The sequence below is a fragment of the Haliotis rufescens genome, unplaced genomic scaffold (genome assembly GCF_023055435.1).
Source record: "Haliotis rufescens isolate VD_foot unplaced genomic scaffold, xgHalRufe1.0.p SCAF_9, whole genome shotgun sequence".
Taxonomy (NCBI): domain Eukaryota; kingdom Metazoa; phylum Mollusca; class Gastropoda; order Lepetellida; family Haliotidae; genus Haliotis; species Haliotis rufescens.
The window spans coordinates 13,162,800-13,182,009 of record NW_025964383.1 but is presented as its reverse complement, the minus strand read 5'-3'; the positions used below and the strand labels follow the sequence as shown (position 1 = coordinate 13,182,009).

Here is a 19,210-nt window from a genome sequence, read left to right as displayed (position 1 = left end):
TGGATGCCAGAAATTGAACAGTTTTTGGAACCAAAACCTAACGCCCCAACACACCCGAAACATCTCACGTGGGTCATGCAGTTCCTCCGTGCACTGGCTAAGGGGTCATTCTTGATTTTGTCAAAATCGCTCCGAGCTCTGTACTGATATGGGGCAGGATCACTATGACTGCCAGAACGCCACTGCATATTGTCCATACATGTAAGACGGTCACTGGACAGTACTACCGAGATAGCATGCTAGCGACGATAGTAGTTCCGTTTTCGCTCCATGCTAGTCCACGTTTTGCCTTTCAAGACGATAATGATCGTGCCCACGGTGTACGTATTGTTCATGAGTACCTCCAACTGCAAAACATCACAATATTGCAATGAGCAGCCATGAGTTCTGATCTCTCCCCTATAACGCATAATCCGGGGACGTGTACGCCGACGTCAAGGGCTGCCGTTAACCGAATTGGGCCAGCCGCTGCGAGATTAATTGACAAGAATCCCGCAAATTTTCATGGGGAGATTTATTCGGACCTTGTCGAGCATAAATAAAGTTTGACCAGACGTTGGGAATAACTCATTATTGATCAAGTCATCTCAAACGTTTATATTTTTGACAACACACCAATGTCGCCTTCCTTGATTGTTTGTACCCTTACAATGCCTCGCCAACATGTTCTGTTGATAAGTATGTTACACCTAGTCCTTCCTATGTCGCATCCATTCATTCCAATCACTCGATACATCTTGGTATTGTTTTGTAATAAGGCTACATACAATGTTTCAAACTCTATTTCGCCTTTAAAATATATTATCACCAATAAATTTTCCGTTTCACAAGTGGCCGTCCATCCTATACAAACAAAGGAAGTAATAATATAATTTTTAAGATATCGGCAGGTTAGGAGGTGGATGCAAGAACAATGACACGACATACATGCAGTGTCTTAAATCTTAACTTGTGAACCTTGATATCCACGTATTTTGAGACAAGCAGTGTATAAAGAATGTTCAACGTGATGCAATCGCTGTTTCATTACACTGGAACACACCAGGGGGCACGGGTGGCCCAGTCGTCTGAGGCGCCGCGATTCGATGTGCAGAGTTGCGTCCCTTGGGCACGCCAGAAACCTATGATTGTGGGTTCGAATCCCGGTTCGCCCCGATTATGTTTCTAGGTTTGTCAGCACCATACCCGTGCTCGTGGGTTTCACCGAAGTGGTAAACGTCTGAGACCTGCATCACTTCGGGCTTTCCTCCCACATTAAGCTGGCACACCGTGATATGACTGGAATACTGTTTAAAGCGGCGTTAAACCCAACTCACTCACTCACTCACTTAACACATCACAACACACATTTGTATTCACACGTGAGAGATACACAGGTTATCAAGAACCAAGTCTGTGAGACTATATTGTCAAGTCTCAGTAACACGGTGTCTTTACCGACACGAGAATATTGATGTACTTGAAGTTATTCACACATGCACAACACCATGCACAACAGGGTTAATAGTAACAATATGACCCATTAAGCGGGTAAACAGTCCACTGTGCCTGCCTGTACATGGTACTCACGATTAAAACTGACAACTTCATACTGGCTCGGTTTTTATTATTGTGAGGCTTATGTTTAAATGTTTCTGATATTAAATCTTAGAAGTAGAACGAACTTCCCAGATATTGCACGATATACAGAACATCCCGAGAGTGCATCAAACGTGTGAAAATGTCTGCCTGGCGTTACAGTGATTGCATCGTCTTTCTTCTATCTAAGGCCCCCATTACGTCGTCTGAGATGTCGGTCGGGTGGCCAAGGTGTTGGCAGTGTGTATCTCCAATGTCCGTGGTCCGTGATTATTCTTTCAGTCTTTATTTTCCTGCTCATTTCCTCGATAGGTTACAGCTGTAGTGTGAAACACTGTTTGAAACAACTGTGACCGCCCATCCCTCCCCCACCCCCCTCACTTCTTTCCTCACTCATTTCTTCACAGCGGGTGCTCAGGCTCGCTGACATAGTTGATGCATGTCATCGTATCCCAATTGCATGGTGGATCGATGCTCATAATATCAATAACTGGATTGTCTGATCCAGACTCGATCTCGAATATTTACAGACCGCTGTCATGTTGCTGGAATATTTCAGTCGGTATTTTCCTGCTCATTTCCTCGATAAATTATAGCTGCAGTTGGAAACACTGTTGGAAACCACTGAAACCACTGTCACCCCCCATCTCGTAATTGGCATTGGTGGCCAAGTCGCCTCTGGCTTCCCAATTTGCTGGCGAATTTCAGAAACCTATGCTCGTGGATTCTAATCCAAGATTCTCCCTGATCATGTTTGTCAGCACCTCATAGATAACAACTGCCTAATGCCTGTATCACTTTGTCCGTTCATCACGCACATGCTGACATGTCTGTAAATCACGGAAATACTTTTTAAAGAGGGGTTCAACCCAATTCGCGCATTCACTCTTTTGTGTCACCAAGGCGCTGGACTTTAGAATATACTATGTTTGTTTTACTTCTAACTTATTCGTTATATCGAGGCGTGCCAGAATTGTGTGATAATTGGTTTGATTTCAAAATTAGCCCAGAATATCATTTGTCAGCTCATGGGTTCTTCATCAGAAGGTTGAAGGTCTAAGACCTGCATTACTTCGGGGTTTTCACCTATGTTAAGCTGCTACCAAATCGTATAACAGAATTGATTTTTAAAGTGGCGTTAATCACAATACACTCACTCACCCCTCTGGCTAATATTTTTCGTGATACCATAGGCAGGGGGAATGTCTACTTATGGCAACTGTCATTGGTTCACTTTAAGGTAAACATTTCCAAGACGATGATATGGTGGGTAAGATTTGTTAAAGCGACCTTTGTCTGCATGAACAAAGGCGAATATCCTGTAGCCATAAAATATATATGTCTATTATCTTAATTGCAATTACTTCAAATATGCAAATCTCAATTGTAATGTACGTCGACTGTCAGCCATCCTGAACGAGCTGTGCAACTTTGTCACTCATTATTTACTGTTTTTTTTATTTTTGACTTATTCCGTATCTGTTGACCATGGATATAAAATCTTTGGACTTGTGACAAAGAATATAGCCGCACCCCAAGCCTAGCTAGGGGTAGGTCAGGCGATCCGTGGCACCAACAGATTGTGCTGCCCTGGCACCTAGTGCTTCTTGTATATACATATATCTACCTGTCTAAAGCAATGTGTATATAGTGCAAGCCTTCGACTCCATGTTGTCACTTCCTACCGAGAACCGAACACCGACCCCGTGAATATAAAATATACAAATAATCATTAATAAATCAACGTTACACCAACGCGTTGTGAATTAATCATGTAGCAACATTACGCTATAATAACTGATGTTGTACACAGTTACCAACGTGTCCTGTAAGTAATTAACATGGGCCAGGTAAACAAGCCAATGACACACAAAGACTGCCAGCGCCTGACCTTCATTAGCCCAAGCATGAGCCAATTAGCTACTCTATGCCCCTCAATCGTAGTGGGTGACTAAATGTTCCATACGTGTTGACGTTTCATATTACTTGAACACGATGTACATCAAAACTTTTATCGAAGGAGATACATGATAAATGTACTCACACTTCAGCACCATAGATCTGTCTACAACTCCTGACTTCAGCAGATGAACACCGCAATCTGTGGCCACACCTGTAAAATCAATATATATACATGACCATATATATGTATGATGAGACAAAGGGACTTTGTGTGTGGGTTTTACTTTGTTTACCACTCTCGGACATGGAGATGCATGTTCAGTTGTCAAATGTATCTGAAATTATGTGATTAAGGGAGGTCAAAGAAGAAGTGTGATACAAATTTACCAAGTAAGACATCCATGGTTTTAGAGGCTCTCTTCTCTGAGGTTTCCTTCTCGTCAATGCACTGAAAATATAGCATATGTGTTATATAACAAGGCACGTGCCTGTCATGGCATTTCACGGGTCTAGAATTTGAAGGACGTGAATTTACGGTTGCAATCTATATCAAGAATTCATGACACTCTCATGTGTAGTGAGAGGCGCTTTAAGATTAAGGGGATGGCCATTTATTCAGAGAACAAACACACACACCCACACACACACACACGCTTACCATCATCTCAAATGATCAATCCTAACTGGGATGTTTAAAATGAAGGAAAGGGAATCATTGTGTTAACAAGCGCACAACAGCTTTAAAAATTTTAAAATATTGTGATTTCAGAATGTGATGTTTCCTTTGTAACACACATATTTGAATATAAGGGTAGACGCTGACATGTCTAAAGATGTGAATACATGTAAGATAATAAAAACAAACCGATTTCAAGCTTTTGATTTCAGCATTGAGCTTGTCTGTAAGTGTTTTGAGGCCCTGCATATGTTTCTCGTCTGAACCAATTTTCGTCTTCAGCTCTGTTAGGTCCTGCAAAAAATACAAGCGTTAAATGGTCTGATGCACTCTGTCTCAATATGATAAAACAAAGTGATGGCGATTGAGGCAAATTTGCTTTGGATCAACCTGTAGTTGGTCAGTTTGTTGGTCAGTGTGCATGCAAGAATTCATGATGTACCAACACTGATTGTACTCACCATTTTGTGTTTCATTTCCAAGTCTGCCATAAAGTCAGCGTCAGTCTGAGTATCCTTGTCTGAAACCACAGACGAATAACTACTGATGATTAACAGTGCAGTCTACAAACTTTAAAAACAAAACAAAGCATGTGTCTTAAATAGTGAAACACGTGAAGAAAAAGGGGGGTTTAAACGATAGAATGTCACAAGAACATGCAAACATTGTACACATACAAAGAATAACCAAAACTACAATGATGTTCAATGTGAATACCTTTCACAGATTCCTCATCCACTCCCCTTGGCAAAATGGCACCAAACACTGATATGTTTGATTTCAGTGTTGACAAGCTGTTGATGTTGAAGACAGCTGTAGGTACGACATGTGTTTGAGGTGCAGCAGTTTCTAGATAGTTCCGAGTTAGGTCCCCTACATAAGTCTCCAGTTCCACGAGGTCTGACTTCGAGGCATAGAGGAAGACTTTGGCGATGTAGTCTAAAGCCCCAGTGCATGTCTTCCATTCTTCTTCACAGGTGAAGAGATGAGCATGTAGAGTTGCCTTGGTCTCCTTCGTCTGACTTTCAAGATCGATCAGAAGTTCCATCTCTCTTTGGTCAAGTTGTGATCTCAGAGATTGGAATGTGTGACCAATAGTTTCTATCAAAGAGCCGTTTGTTCTGTCGGTGGATTCGGTTCCCTGTCTGATGCTCTGCATGTGTGATTGCTGGCGAGCCTGTAACTTTGATAGCTCATCCGTATGATGGTTCAACTGTTTTGTTACAGTATCAGCAACCATATCCAGCTCCACAACTTCATGGTCTGCGTGGTCATCAAACCTACATTTCGCACAGATTAACTTCTTGCAATTTTTATCAAACAGATAAAGGGGGTGGTGTTTATGGATACTGCAGAAGGCTGGAATATTCGAAGCAGTCGGTGCCATGTGACTGAAGTTTTGAAGTACATGTTTCCTGGTAAGTTTGACGCTGCTGTGGATGTTCTGGCAATATTCACAGAGGAAGTCTTCACACTCCTGACACCAACACACAGCCTGGTTCCCGTCATCTTCATTTGTACAGAGAAGCTCTGTGGGGCGATGTTTGACTGTCACGTGGAATATTTCCTTCTGTCTCGCTGCATCCTTCTGGAGGCCTGTGTCTGTGAGGTTGACCTCCCTCTGACATGTAGAGCATGATATCACACCACCAGCTGCAGATGTCACACACGTCTCACACACAGCGTGTAGACAGGGCAGTAAGTAGGGGACTGGACCTTTCAGGGTAAACTGCTGCTGACAGACAGAACACTTTGGGAAGGCGTCCATTCTGAAAGACAGAAAACTTAAATGAGGGACCTAGAGCTGTTTCCAATCAACGTAGTGACACGTATCAATCAACTGTGCTCTTATCTATTGGGGCACAGCTCAGTATGATACAAAACATGCACACACATTCTCATAGTCAGCCTGTCATATTTGGCACCATGCCATGATGTCAATCACTGGACTGTCTGTTCTAATTTTGGACAGACAACCGTGAAATAGATGGAATATTGCGGTGCGGCGTTAAACAACAACCAAACAAACAAATAAAAGATATAGCTCCTTGAAATAATCTCCCTGAAGCCAAATTCACGAACCTAATATCAACAAAATTAGTTTAGGATTTTTGTCACTGGCTAGATAACTGTTTGGCAATATCTGGTTGCAGCACACGACAATGATGCATAGCCTCACTATACATGTGCATTCAGATACACCATATACACTCAATGAACTCAAGAAAAGTAGAACCAGTTCCTTTACTCTGCATTCAGGATCACAAAGCGACCACAAATACCATCACAGTAACAACGCGTGAGTTTCCATTCAGGATATGTCATTGAAGTACAATCAATAGCAGTGAAGTGTTGAGAGGTACATGTCTGTACACACCGCGCGTCAACGGTTATTGGACACGACCGGGGCTTATCTATGCACAATATAACAGTAGTTAAAGTAGGTCATGACTTGTATGAATAACGACTGCACTCATTGTAAACCGAGGGTAGAAATGTGTGGCAGTCAGTCAACACTAATATCCCAGCTATACGCTGTATGAATAGAGGTATAGATACCACCTTCAGCAGCCTGATATCGTCTTGACATATACATGGAAGTTGTGACCCTGATTATCGAACAGTTATCCGGCGACAAAGTGAGAGACGAGACACAACACACCTACCTGGACATTCAACTTCCTTCACTGTGACACAAACGTCACTTCCGGGAGATAACGCGGAAACGATGTCTCATTACACATATGTATGCACTGATAGATGTTTATGTTGGCAATTTTGATAACAATGTATGCACCATGCATACCTCGGTAGTATCAATATAAAATACATGGAGAATGAAGTATATATACTGAACCAAATTAAAAACTTCACAATCCTAAAATTTTAACATTTTGACCAGTTATCATTATGGGCCCTTATTGTGTATTTAAACAGTAATGGCCAGGTATTGTCTTCAGATAACACCCGTTTTTGTGCAGGTGAATTGATCAAAGTCATGTACACATCACTATATGGGCAAAAGTTGTTTTTCACGTGCAACTAGTCACGTGGCCATAATACCGCACGTGTTTTTAGCCATACTTGTTAGCAGTCATTAACAAAAAAAGAAAAACACAAGAAAACAAAAGTCTTTACGGCCAGTTGTCATGCCACGCCTTTCAATTGTGCCACGTGAACGTGCCATCGGCATGTTGCAGACGGGAACGTCCGTAGCTGAAGTCGCAAGGACGATGGGTCGTAGTCGACGGACTGTTTATGACGCGTCTACAACAAACGGGTACCAGGTCGACCACGTGTGACCTCACATGCAGAGGATCGTCAGATCGTCTAAAGTCACCTCCGTAACCGATTTTTGATGGCTACATCAACCTGAAATGAATTGTTTAGGGGTAGACTGAGTGCGCAAACTGTTCGAAACCGTCTGAGAACTGCTCACCTTCAAGCACGACGGCAATACTGCGGGCCGATTCTGACTCAATTACACAGACGTCAACGTCAATTGTGGGCACAGGAATTGGAATCAAGTCGTCTTCAGTGATGAATCCCGATTTAATCTTCACTATGCTGATGGTAGGGCGAGGGTGTGGAGGCGCCGTCATGAACGTTACGCCCAGTGTTGTGTACAGGAAGTTGACAGATTTCGAGGCGGAAGTGTCATGGTGTGGGGTGCTTTCTGTGGCAATGCACGTTCCAGACTTCTTGTCATTCGTGGCAACCTCAATGCTGCTGCTTACCGCGACCAGGTACTGGCACCAGAACTTCTGCATGTTATGGCAGCACATGGACCCGGTTTCATCTTCCAACACGACAATGCCAGACCCCACACAACAATTTTGACAAGGAATTTCCTTCAGAATGCGGGAGTCAACGTCATGGACTGGCCGTCAAGGTCTCCCGACCTCAATCCCTTCGAACACGTCTGGGATGCTCTTGGAAGGAGTCTGCGCACTCTCCAGAACCAACCACAGAATTTGCAAGATCTTGGCACCATTTTGCAGCAACAATGGCGTCGTCTTCCCAATCATGTGTTCACAAGCATCACAAGGTCCATGTGGAGGTATTGTGTGGCAGTTGTCAACGCACATGGTGGCCATACACGCTACTGAACTTGTGTGCCATCAGATTCTCCTGCTTGGGACTAATGATTTAAACTGTTGATGTTATTACCGAATACCGTAGGTGCTTGGAACAAATTATGGTTACCAGCGTCAATTAAAATCCTTCTTTGGACATTAATGATTAAAAATTACCTTCTCTGATACATTTGTCCGTTGTATATCACATATGAGATTACTTTTAAAAATGTGAAGTTTTTAATTTGACTCAGTATATGTCTCTTTTAATGTGAAACATAGCAAATGTCTTCGTTGAACCATTTTATTATTACACAGATCACCTTTTACATACTGTTGCAGGAATATTTGTTTCTTGTTTAACACCGCACTCAGCAATATTCCAGCTATATGACTGCGGTCTGTAAATAATCGAGTCTGGGCCAGACAATCAAGTGATTGACATCATGAGCATCGATCCATGCATTTGGGATCCATGACATTTATCAACCCATTCAGCGAACCTAACCACCCATCCCGGGAGTCGCCTCTTACGACAACCATAGTCGTCTTTTACGGCAAGCATGGTTGCTGAAGATCTATTCTATCCCGGATCTTCATGGATCCTGTTGCAGGAATGAGTGACGGTTAGACATACATGTAATCACATTTAACAACAGTTCTTTCAACTTTCAGTTTTCAATTACAAAAATCAAACAGGCTGGGTGTACTTTATTTGCCCCTCAGAAGTCAAACAGATATTCATTTTACATCGTCAAACAGCAGTACACAGAAAGATACTACGTGTTTTCATAGAAAGTAGGCGATGGCATCTTGGATTTATGGTTTTTTTTCAGATGTTGGTTAAACTATGTGAGTGAGTTCATACAAACCAGGAACTTTTGTAATTCGCTTTGGGTGGTAGATGCAATTTCCTATTTTGACTTGTACCATATGTTCCCGTGTGTTTTTTCAGGTGACAATTGACTTGCCTTTGCATGTGTTTGTGACGGTGCCCTCGTTTGGATAGGATACGCTCACCGCTGAACCCCTTAAGAACCCATTTCGTGTTTTGCAATGTTGATGCTGAATGCATTTGTGCTTCAATATCATCCAGTGTTTCTTCACTAAGTTTGGGGAATCCCCCTTCACTCTCAGTGGGCGTGTCATCCACGGGTTATTCTTTAACTTAAAGGGAACTGCAGATGGTTTTGTCTCATTTGCTTGACCCAGTAACAACTATATTGCATCAAGACCGTCACTATCGATCCAGTGCACATCTAATGAACCAAAATCAACCTCTGATCACTGTTCATCGTCCATTTTTTAGTGTTGAAATCGTTGTAGAAAGATCATCTTCGATTTGAAACGAGTGCCGTGAAGCTCGAGAAAGCTACTTTCTAATTGACTGATGTCGACTTCTTGTTGGTATTTTCAGTGGTTGGTCAAAGTTCGCGAAAAGTCGTTCTGACGTGAATCTTAATGGGATGTCCTCAGATCTTTGTTTAGCTGCAGCGAGAACTTAGATCTGATTTTAATGCGATTGCTGAAGACCTATTCTACACCGGATCTTTACGGTCCTTTTGTTAACTAACTGTTGTAGCAGATGGTGATTTGATGATTTTACAAAAAGATTGCGGCTATAGTGAGTGAGTGAGTTAGGTTCAACGCCGCTTTTAATAGTATTCCAGTTATATCACGGCGTGTCAGCTTAATGTTGGAGGAAAGCCCGAAGTGATCATGATGCAGGTCTCAAACGATTTCCACTTCGGTGAAACCCACGAGTACGGGTATGGTGCTGACAAACCTAGAAACATAATCGGGGCGAACCGGGATTCGAACCCACAATCATAGGTCTCTGGGGTACCCAAGGGACGCAACTTTGCACAGCAAATGGCGGCGCCTGAGACGACTGGGCCAACCGTGCCCCTGCGGCTATAGACACATATTGATATTATTTATGCAACATTGATATCTATTTAATATTATCTTTGTAAGATAATAACAGTTAGTACGGATAAAATACAGAAAACTACGTTTATATCGAACTCAAAGGGACCACTAGTTTTAGTTTGTTATAAGATACAGCAAATGCCCGGGAACAACAAAACGGTTCGTTATATCCGTCAGTTGGTTTGTAGCATGTTCGTTATAAACGTAGTTTACAGTTACTGCTGAGACTCACTTCTTGGATACTGCGAGTGTTGGCGTGTAACAGACCCTCTGTATAGTGGACTGGTTGAAGATCAGCGAATGTCCCCAGAAACAGTCCCAAAACGTGTGACGGACAGTCGGGTCCATGTCAAAACTAGGTGACATCATCATGGATTGTTAGACAACGTCCCGTGTAGGTCTTGGGTCTTGATATTTGACTTGCAAATGAGTCGCAGCAATTTCATTGAGACAAGGAGCAGCACTGTTGCCTCATAGTAAAGTATTCGCTCATCACGCCAGCTCAGGTTCTGTACACAGCAGTGTTAGTCCCATTTCTTGTGTCCCCCGCCGTGATATTGCTGGAATATTTCACTTACTCACTCAACATAAATGATCACAATGACAATATGTTTAATATTTTCGCAAGGTTTTATTTCATAGGTCCACGTAATTGTGCATATCTCCCTCAAAAGAGGCGGTTATGTTTGTCGTAAGAGACGACTAACGGGATCGAGTGGTCAGGCTCGCTCACTTGGTTGGTGCATGTCATCGTATCCCATTTGCGTGCATAGATGCTCATGATAATAATCACATTATCTGGTTATTACATACTGCCGCTATATAGCTGGAATATTGATGAGTGCGGCGTTAAACCCTAAACAAAACAGTTCAATCACAAATTGTGCATGTATTATATCTGAATATGTTGAAAATTTATTAAATGAATAAATATCATTTGAAGAAACTGTCAAACCTTACTTAAAGAAATTCAGGCGTCCTCCCTTAGCCGCAGTGGTCCACACAGCCTTGATTCCACCTGCGTCAATTGTGCCCTGAAATACGATACACAGATTCTTTTAAAAAAGGCCAATATTTTTATCCCTACCGGAGACATTTTTTATGCTGATTGGTCGAAATCGACTTCTTCGATGATAATGTAAGTGACATATTATATTACAGGAATACAGGAAATAACACTTAAGCATTAAAGTATATCTCGTGACTACCTTTCGTATGCCTATTTGGGGCGGTCGAGTAGCCTAGTGGTAAAAGCGTTCGCTTGTCACGCCGAAGATCCGGGTTCGATTCCCGACGTGGGTACAATGGGTGAAGCCCATTTCTGGTATCCCCGCCTTGATATTGCAAGGATATTGCTAAAAGCGACGTAAAACTATACTCACTGACTTACTAATGTCCATCGCAGGTCTTTTTTTCACATGAAGCCTTGTGTCCTGTGAGAAATACAGAGGTACGTGTGCCCCCCATGCAGAACATGCACACATTTATAGGCAAACATGTATTTGCTGATACAACCGACCTCCGACCTCCGACATCAAGCCGAAGATCCGGGTTCGATTTCCAACAAAGTAACAATCTGTAATGCCCATTTTCTGGTGTCTCCCGCCCTGGTATTGCTGGAATATTTCCATAAGCGGCGTAAAATCATATTCACCAACTCTCTGACTCAAATGTAACATTCGCCTGGCAGACATCGCAATCCGATAATCACGTTGAACATTTGTCGACACAGTTTGCTGACACAGGTACAAAAAACTGTGGAATCCGGGTAAGAACATAGGTCCCCAGCAACCTGTGCTTGTCGCAAGAGGTGACCAAATGGATCAAGGGTCGGGCGAGGTGCCTTGGTTAATTACGTGTCATCATATCCACATTACGTGGATCCATCCGGGGTAGAATAGGTCTTCAGCAACCCATGCTTGCCGTGATAGGCGACTAACGGGAACGGGTGGTCAGGCTCGCTGACTTGGTTGATGCATGTCATCATAACCTAACTGTGTGGATCGATGCTCATGATGTCAATCCCTGGATGGTCTGGTCTAGACTCGATTATTTACAGACCGCCGTCATTCAGTTGGAGTGCGGCGTTAAACAACATTCAAACAAACAAACAAACAAACAAACAAACAAACAAACAAACGTGGATCTTCGCTCATCACTTGATTGTTTTGTCCACAAAACAAAGGAATAATCCACTGTCATTATTGATGATGTGAACAGAACCATGTTCGTTTTGCACTAAATTTGAAAAGGCGCTGCAGACAGGACTTATAAACCTCGCATGACGTCACACCACAGTAGCAAAAGGTCCTTCAAAATGTTGGTAAGCTTCCAAGCCAGGCAATATCAACAATGCCCCGGGCGTTCCGGTGGAACGGTTCATAAGTTGGATAATACATGCCTCCTCGGTTTTGGTTGCAAATGTAAAACATTGAGCTCGGGCTTTTCCCTCGCTCGCGGTTTTAGCTTTCAACCCAGATCGAGGAGGCGTGTTTTATCCTGTACTTACAACGCAGTTTCATGACATTCCCAGGTGGCCTACCTTGATGATGACGGAAAGCATGCCCGCAAACATCACGACAGCCTGAAAGACATCAGTCCAGATGACCGCTTTCAGTCCGCCCTGCAAAAAACACACCCGTTCCAGTAACATTACTCATAAGGATTAGGTCGATCCTGGTTCATACAATTTAAGATTAATGCTACTTCTCAGATATATTCAACTATTATTAAATTACAATTATTTCTAAAGGTTGTTCCATGTTTTGGCGTTTATAACATTTCAATTTGCCCCTTTTTGGATAAAATACTTTAATGGACAGGTAAACCCTGATTTGAAAAACATTGCTCTTGGTTCGTCAAAATGAACCGGTTGTGTTGAAAGTTTTACCCACAAGAAATAACATGTATAAATAAAATAGGATTGACGTATTGATAATTATTTAAGAATTAGTGGTCATTTCTCACCATGGCTGTGTATAAAATAGCGGCAGCTGCAACCAGGAAGATGGACCCTGTTTGGGGAAATCCCGTCACTATAAATAGAACAAGATTTTTTTCCTTCAAGACTTTACAACTGTCCAGTCTAGGTGCCGGTACGTTATTTTGGCGCGGACAACGTATGCTTGCTACCTTATCTTAGAGATGGCAGGGTCGAAACAAGCATTGTAGCAGAAAAGAAATTGTTTACACCTTGGAAAAAAGCATATTTTTTTACACATAAAAAAACACAATTTGTTTATAAGTACTAGTAAACCTCATTTTTTTCTATCTTCGCAGTGGATTATTCATTCATTACATTTATTGTCTAACATGAAAATCGGAAACATACTTTAGGATTTTAGTGGTCGATGTTTTGTGACGCGAGCCAACCCTGCTCTCAAAATTATTCTAATTATAACGATAGGTCGGCTCGCGTTAAAATATGAAAATATACATAACCATCACATACTGTAATAACACACATAAGTAATATTATCGATTCGCATTAATGTATCATTTGTCATCGTAGAGGTTTCTTGAATGAAAGTCGTAAATCTGTTGATGAACACACACACAAATAATATATATATATATATATATATATATATATATATATATATATATATATATATATATATGCAATAATCTTGGACGCGACGTTAACCGTATTTCACCTCACCTCACATGTTTGATTCCAGTACGATAACTATTTACGTGATGATCTGACAACCCCCCAAAAGACGGTAGCCAAAATGTGATCGCCCAGTTTAAATAAATGACACGTGGGTTCTTGAGCCAATCAGACGTCAACCATATAGCACGATTCGGCTTCATTTCTTTATCATCTCGATTCGGAAATTAATTTTAAGAAAAGACATTTCATATTGAACACAACTGTTCCAAATAGTGTACTCTCTCTTGAGTGTAGATGACATGACACTCGACAGAGTGTATGAACTATCAAAAACAATGTAATGGTGCGGCCTTTATTATTTACATTCGGAACTGATGGTTTTACTTTCTTTGCGAGATACACAATGCAGGTCTCATACCGAGATTCGATGCGGATTGGCTGATCAGAAAGATTTCCTGACGCGTCTAAGCTAGTTCCGCTGTATAAATCTGAACTTACCTCGTAAGCGCTTGTAAGTTTCAGGGGATGAATCAGTGGGATCATCAACACCCTGCATATCAGAAATGCCGCCATGAAACCAAAAAGAGCTATAAAAAGCTGAGCTCCATACACGTATACTTCTGCCGGATAGCCCAGCATCATGATCGACGACTCAAACGACACCATGAGCGACACAGCGACGGGGAGAAACTTCATGGCACGTCCTCCGACCAGAAACTCGGATGTTGTTCGCTGACGTCCGCCAGACATGGCAAAGTAAAGTCCTATGCCCAGCGAGATGAGGATGGTGGCGCCGAACACCACGTAGTCGACGATGTGGAAGCTGTGTCTGCTGGCCATTTTAATTCGTTTCTCTTGCTATCGATCCAAGTGAGTCTTTGCAAGGGATGAGTCTTGTGATGCTTGGATGCGTTTATTATGCGTTGGAAACGTTTGTGATGCTCAGTGAAATCTGGGGATGCCTGACAATCTCTTGGGACGGGTATGCCTGTCTTGGAATGCGTTGGGATGTATTGGGATGCGCTTAAAGGCCTTGAGAAAACAAGGTCTTGCGGTGTCTAGGAATGTCTTGGGGTTTTCGAAAATTCTTGAAATATATGGAAAGGTCTTTGGATGCTAAGGTAAGAAGGCAATCTGAAGATTTGATACCATCGGTTGTGGACTTCAATGTGTTGAGAACACTCTTGCCATCTCTGGACGATGTCGTTCCTCTGTGCTACGTTGCATAAGATGCCCTTGTCACTCTCTGTTGGGATTAAAACACAAATATATTAGCATACGTGTACACAATGTACCTTTACCTACATCATACATCGTTTTCTATAAGCTATGGAGAATTTAGGTGAGTATGGTTGAGTATGGATAAGTATTCGCAAATTAGATGACATCCAAAGTAACAGTATATTCGTCTTTTAAATAATTAGACATGCATTGTCGGGCCTTAAAGCGGAGTACAGGAAGCTAAACACGCCAACCTCAGTTCTGCACCAAATGGCAATTGAAAATATTTATGGTAACGTTCAGGATTAGTAATGGTGCTAAATAAACAAGATTAATATTTGGAAAAATATGGTCAGTTTTAATTATTGGGTGGATGTCGATTTTAAAACAATCCATCAAAATCTCACACAGTATTATCAAATCATGGCGGCAATGACTGCACTGCACGCTCCATGTTTAAAGCAGTTGCCGTCACAACTAATTGTAATGGACCATGTAGAAGCACGGTTGTCGGCCCTATCATCTGGCGTGTAATCGCAACTTTGTCACACTTTGGGGTAAAGCAGTACGTCGTACAAATAGCAAACTAAATGTTATAGATTGTAACAGTAAAATCAGTATCCGTTACACATTCGTCAACCCGTGACGGCCCGGTGTAGAAAAGTTCTTCAGCAACCTTTGCTTGCCGTAAAAAGGCGGGGCTGAATTATTTATCAACATATACAGCAACAGAAGCTAAAAGGATTATTGTCTGGTGTACCCGTGAATATGTAACAAATAAATCATTTAAAACATGCATTTCCTAAAGAAATAATAATGTTGTCTTCAATGAAAATAATAAAATAGCATCAAATGCGATCTAGTTGATTTTATATAAAATAGTTTTCAATGTCAAAGTAAAAAAAAGAAATCCATTTAATATTTTTAGGTATTGAACCCCAAAATATCATATCCCTCCTGACAGAAGTAGAAATGCATATTCAGGAATAACCCCAAAATCACGGTCTAAAAAGTTGAAAATACAAATCATTATCTGATTATGTTATGCAAGACACAAACTAGATTTAAAACACATAAAAAGTATGCATTATAGAACTAAAGAAATATTAAACCCCATCGGACAGAAGGGACAAATGCATATTTTGAAATAGCCATCGGATGTGTCCAAAGGGAAAATGCATATTTTGGAATTACCAAATAAACCCCACTCTTGGAAGATTTAAATGAAATGTGTATCTTAATGAGCGTGAACATCTTTCAATATCAGAAGAAACATTTACAATATGTTAATTATAAGAAACCACAACGGTAAAGATTTAGTTGAATCATACAACAGAAACAGACGCATACTACCTCTGTCCAAATGAGTGTTTCTTATGACCGGTGCCACACATCTGTGCCTCGGGAATTAACGCTTCTGTCTCGTCATAGTGATTTGAATGAAATATTTGCATATTTGAATGCATTAACCTGCTATAGCGGTCGCTAACATGCCGATCAGATGACATAGGATATTGTTGTGGGAATTGCAAAGAATCACTAACGAGGAATTACCAATATTATATACATCTAAAAACAGCATAACACAGTTCATACTCAACTAGTAATATTCTGTTGTTTTACATCTCAACACCCGCCATGTTAAATCACACTCGCTGGTTCCATGCTCACGAATTACCTGATACTCGTGACTGAATATATCACCCGAACTTTCTAAAGCATTTTAATTCCCGACATGGGTACAATGTGTGAAGCCCATTTCTGGTGCTCCCCGCCGTGATATTGATGAAAGTGGCGTAAAACCATAGTCACTCACTAAAGCATTTTAATTTCTATAATTGTACATATGTACGTCATGATTATGATATTGAGATAACCGTTATTATTATCGATAATTTGCAGTTGAATATGTTAACAATTATAATAATTTTGAATATTTTCATTGTGTATGCTGTCTTATTTGAGGTGAACATCCCACTATATATAGTTCCGTACCGAGTTATCTACATGTCTATTTGTATAATAGTGTACTCATATGGTAGACAAAAAGTTTTATTTTCACACAGATGGTAATCATGTTAAACCAAGGACGAGACAAAATCAGATTAGTATTAATGCAAGTTTGTACTGAATGAAACACTACTTCCTGGAATGTACATAGTCGTTCTGGGTGTGATATGTATAACATGTGTTATTTAACTCCGTTGTATATGAGCCTGTGGCCTTTCAAACAACACAGAATTGAATTGAATTGAACGTTGATGACAATGCAGTTAACAAGTGGTTCATTGTTGGATGATGATATTAGCCACTAGCAATATCAGACGTGCCACTGTGCACGACCAACCAGCACACTGGCACAAGCCCTGGGTTAATATACTGGAGTGTATTAGTCAGGCACAGAATCAACTACAATTTATAGTCGATTACAGAATAATTACAATCTCTTTAGAATAATATCTTAGCTCTCGCTGCCGCTAAACAAAAGTGTAAGGACATTCCGTTGCAGGTCTCGTCAGAACGACTTTTTGCGAACTATGGCCGACCAATGAATGACAAAAAGTCAACATTAGCCAATCAGAAACCAGTTTTCTGTTGTTATAAAGGCTTTTGATTCGAACTGGCTGCTTCCATTCAAGACTACGCTTTGAAAAAAGAAACTTTGACAAAGTTCTCGATTCAAGATTTGAAAACAGATCTAAAGAACGTTCTGGAACGTTCAAGATTTTAAAACAGATCTACAGAAGGTTCTGGAACGTTCAAGATTTTAAAACAGATCTAAAGAACGTTCTGGAACGTTCAATATTCAAAACAGATCTAAAGAACGTTCTGAAACGTTATATATTTTAAAACAGATATAAAGAACGTTCTGAAACGTTAAATATTTTAAAAAAGATATAAAGAACGTTCTGAAACGTTCAATATTTTAAAACAGATCTACAGAATGTTCTGGAACGTTCAAGATTTTAAAACAGATCTAAAGAACGTTCTGGAACGTTCAAGATTTTAAAACAGATCTAAAGAACGTTCTGGAACGTTCAATATTCAAAACAGATCTAAAGAACGTTCTGAAACGTTATATATTTTAAAACAGATATAAAGAACGTTCTGAAACGTTAAATATTTTAAAAAAGATATAAAGAACGTTCTGAAACGTTCAATATTTTAAAACAGATCTACAGAATGTTCTGGAACGTTCAAGATTTTAAAACAGATCTAAAGAACGTTCTGGAACGTTCAATATTTTAAAACAGATCTAAGGGACGTTCTGGAACGTTCAATATTCAAAACAGATCTAAAGAACGTTCTGAAACGTTATATATTTTAAAACAGATATAAAGAACGTTCTGAAACGTTAAATATTTTAAAAAAGACATAAAGAACGTTCTGAAACGTTCAATATTTTAAAACAGATCTACAGAATGTTCTGGAACGTTCAAGATTTTAAAACAGATCTAAAGAACGTTCTGGAACGTTCAATATTTTAAAACAGATCTAAGGGACGTTCTGGAATGTATAACAGATAGCGGAGATTGTATGGCTGTACTTCCCAATGGCTGTGCAAAGTCTGTTCCGTTCAAATGTTTATCCCATTGTAGCGAGAGCTAGACGATGAGTTTGACGGAATCAGTCGTACAGCACGTAACTGTCGTTCGGAATACCCCGTGTTAAACTTTTCGGGGTTCCTATATCACGGCGGGGGACACCAGAAATGGGCTTCACACATTGTACCCATGTCGGGAATCGAACCCGGGTCTTCGGCGTGACGAGCGAACGCTTTAACCACTAGGCTACCCGACCGCCCCTTCACAAAAGTAGACATTCACACAAGTGTAGTATATGTGAAGCATGAAATTTAAAAAGTAAAAAATGCATCAAGATCTTACCGTATAGTATCTGGTTGTAGCCACATTGTCGAAATGGTCAGTGTACCTTCAGGACTTTCTACATAAAGATAGTGCACGCTGCTTACTTGTGTGAATAATAGTTGATTTGTCAGCCACAGAGTTATGTGTGACTGAGCTATCGCGGTTGGTCTAATTTTCTGATTATATTGTCAATGATGTTGTTATAACTTTGGTTACACTTGCATAACTGAACTTGACCGAGGCACTCTTAAGCTTGATAAAGGTGTTTACGGGTTCGGTTCAGGTTGAAGAAGGAATGCTGACCAGTATACGCGTGTAGGCGTGGTACACGGGATTATTA

The 19,210-nt window shown here is 40.8% G+C and overlaps 2 protein-coding genes across 6 annotated transcripts in view; both read right to left on the bottom strand.

Annotated features, from left to right (window-relative positions):
• LOC124128229 (sodium-coupled monocarboxylate transporter 1-like) overlaps window positions 1-16,416 on the bottom strand; it is a 136,084-nt gene extending 119,668 nt beyond the window's left edge. Inside the window, exon 1 of the mRNA XM_048390768.1 lies at window positions 16,355-16,416. The gene's annotated coding sequence lies outside the window, so the exon portion shown is untranslated. The remainder of the gene's footprint in view (window positions 1-16,354) is intronic.
• The window catches only part of LOC124112462, a 180,872-nt gene that overhangs the window by 3,553 nt on the left and 158,109 nt on the right, over window positions 1-19,210 (bottom strand). For 2 of the 5 annotated variants that reach the window (XM_048390752.1, XM_048390756.1), the window contains 9 exons: window positions 13,132-13,199; window positions 12,707-12,787; window positions 11,125-11,198; window positions 10,397-10,519; window positions 4,874-5,925; window positions 4,618-4,676; window positions 4,346-4,450; window positions 3,868-3,928; window positions 3,623-3,691 (listed from right to left, as the gene is read on the bottom strand). The exons of 2 other annotated variants lie outside the window; for them this stretch is intronic. In XM_048390752.1, the coding sequence (XP_048246709.1) occupies window positions 3,623-3,691; window positions 3,868-3,928; window positions 4,346-4,450; window positions 4,618-4,676; window positions 4,874-5,925; window positions 10,397-10,519; window positions 11,125-11,198; window positions 12,707-12,787; window positions 13,132-13,199 (1,692 nt within the window). The remainder of the gene's footprint in view (window positions 1-3,622; window positions 3,692-3,867; window positions 3,929-4,345; window positions 4,451-4,617; window positions 4,677-4,873; window positions 5,926-10,396; window positions 10,520-11,124; window positions 11,199-12,706; window positions 12,788-13,131; window positions 13,200-19,210) is intronic. One more of the 5 variants, XM_048390750.1, reaches the window with a different exon arrangement.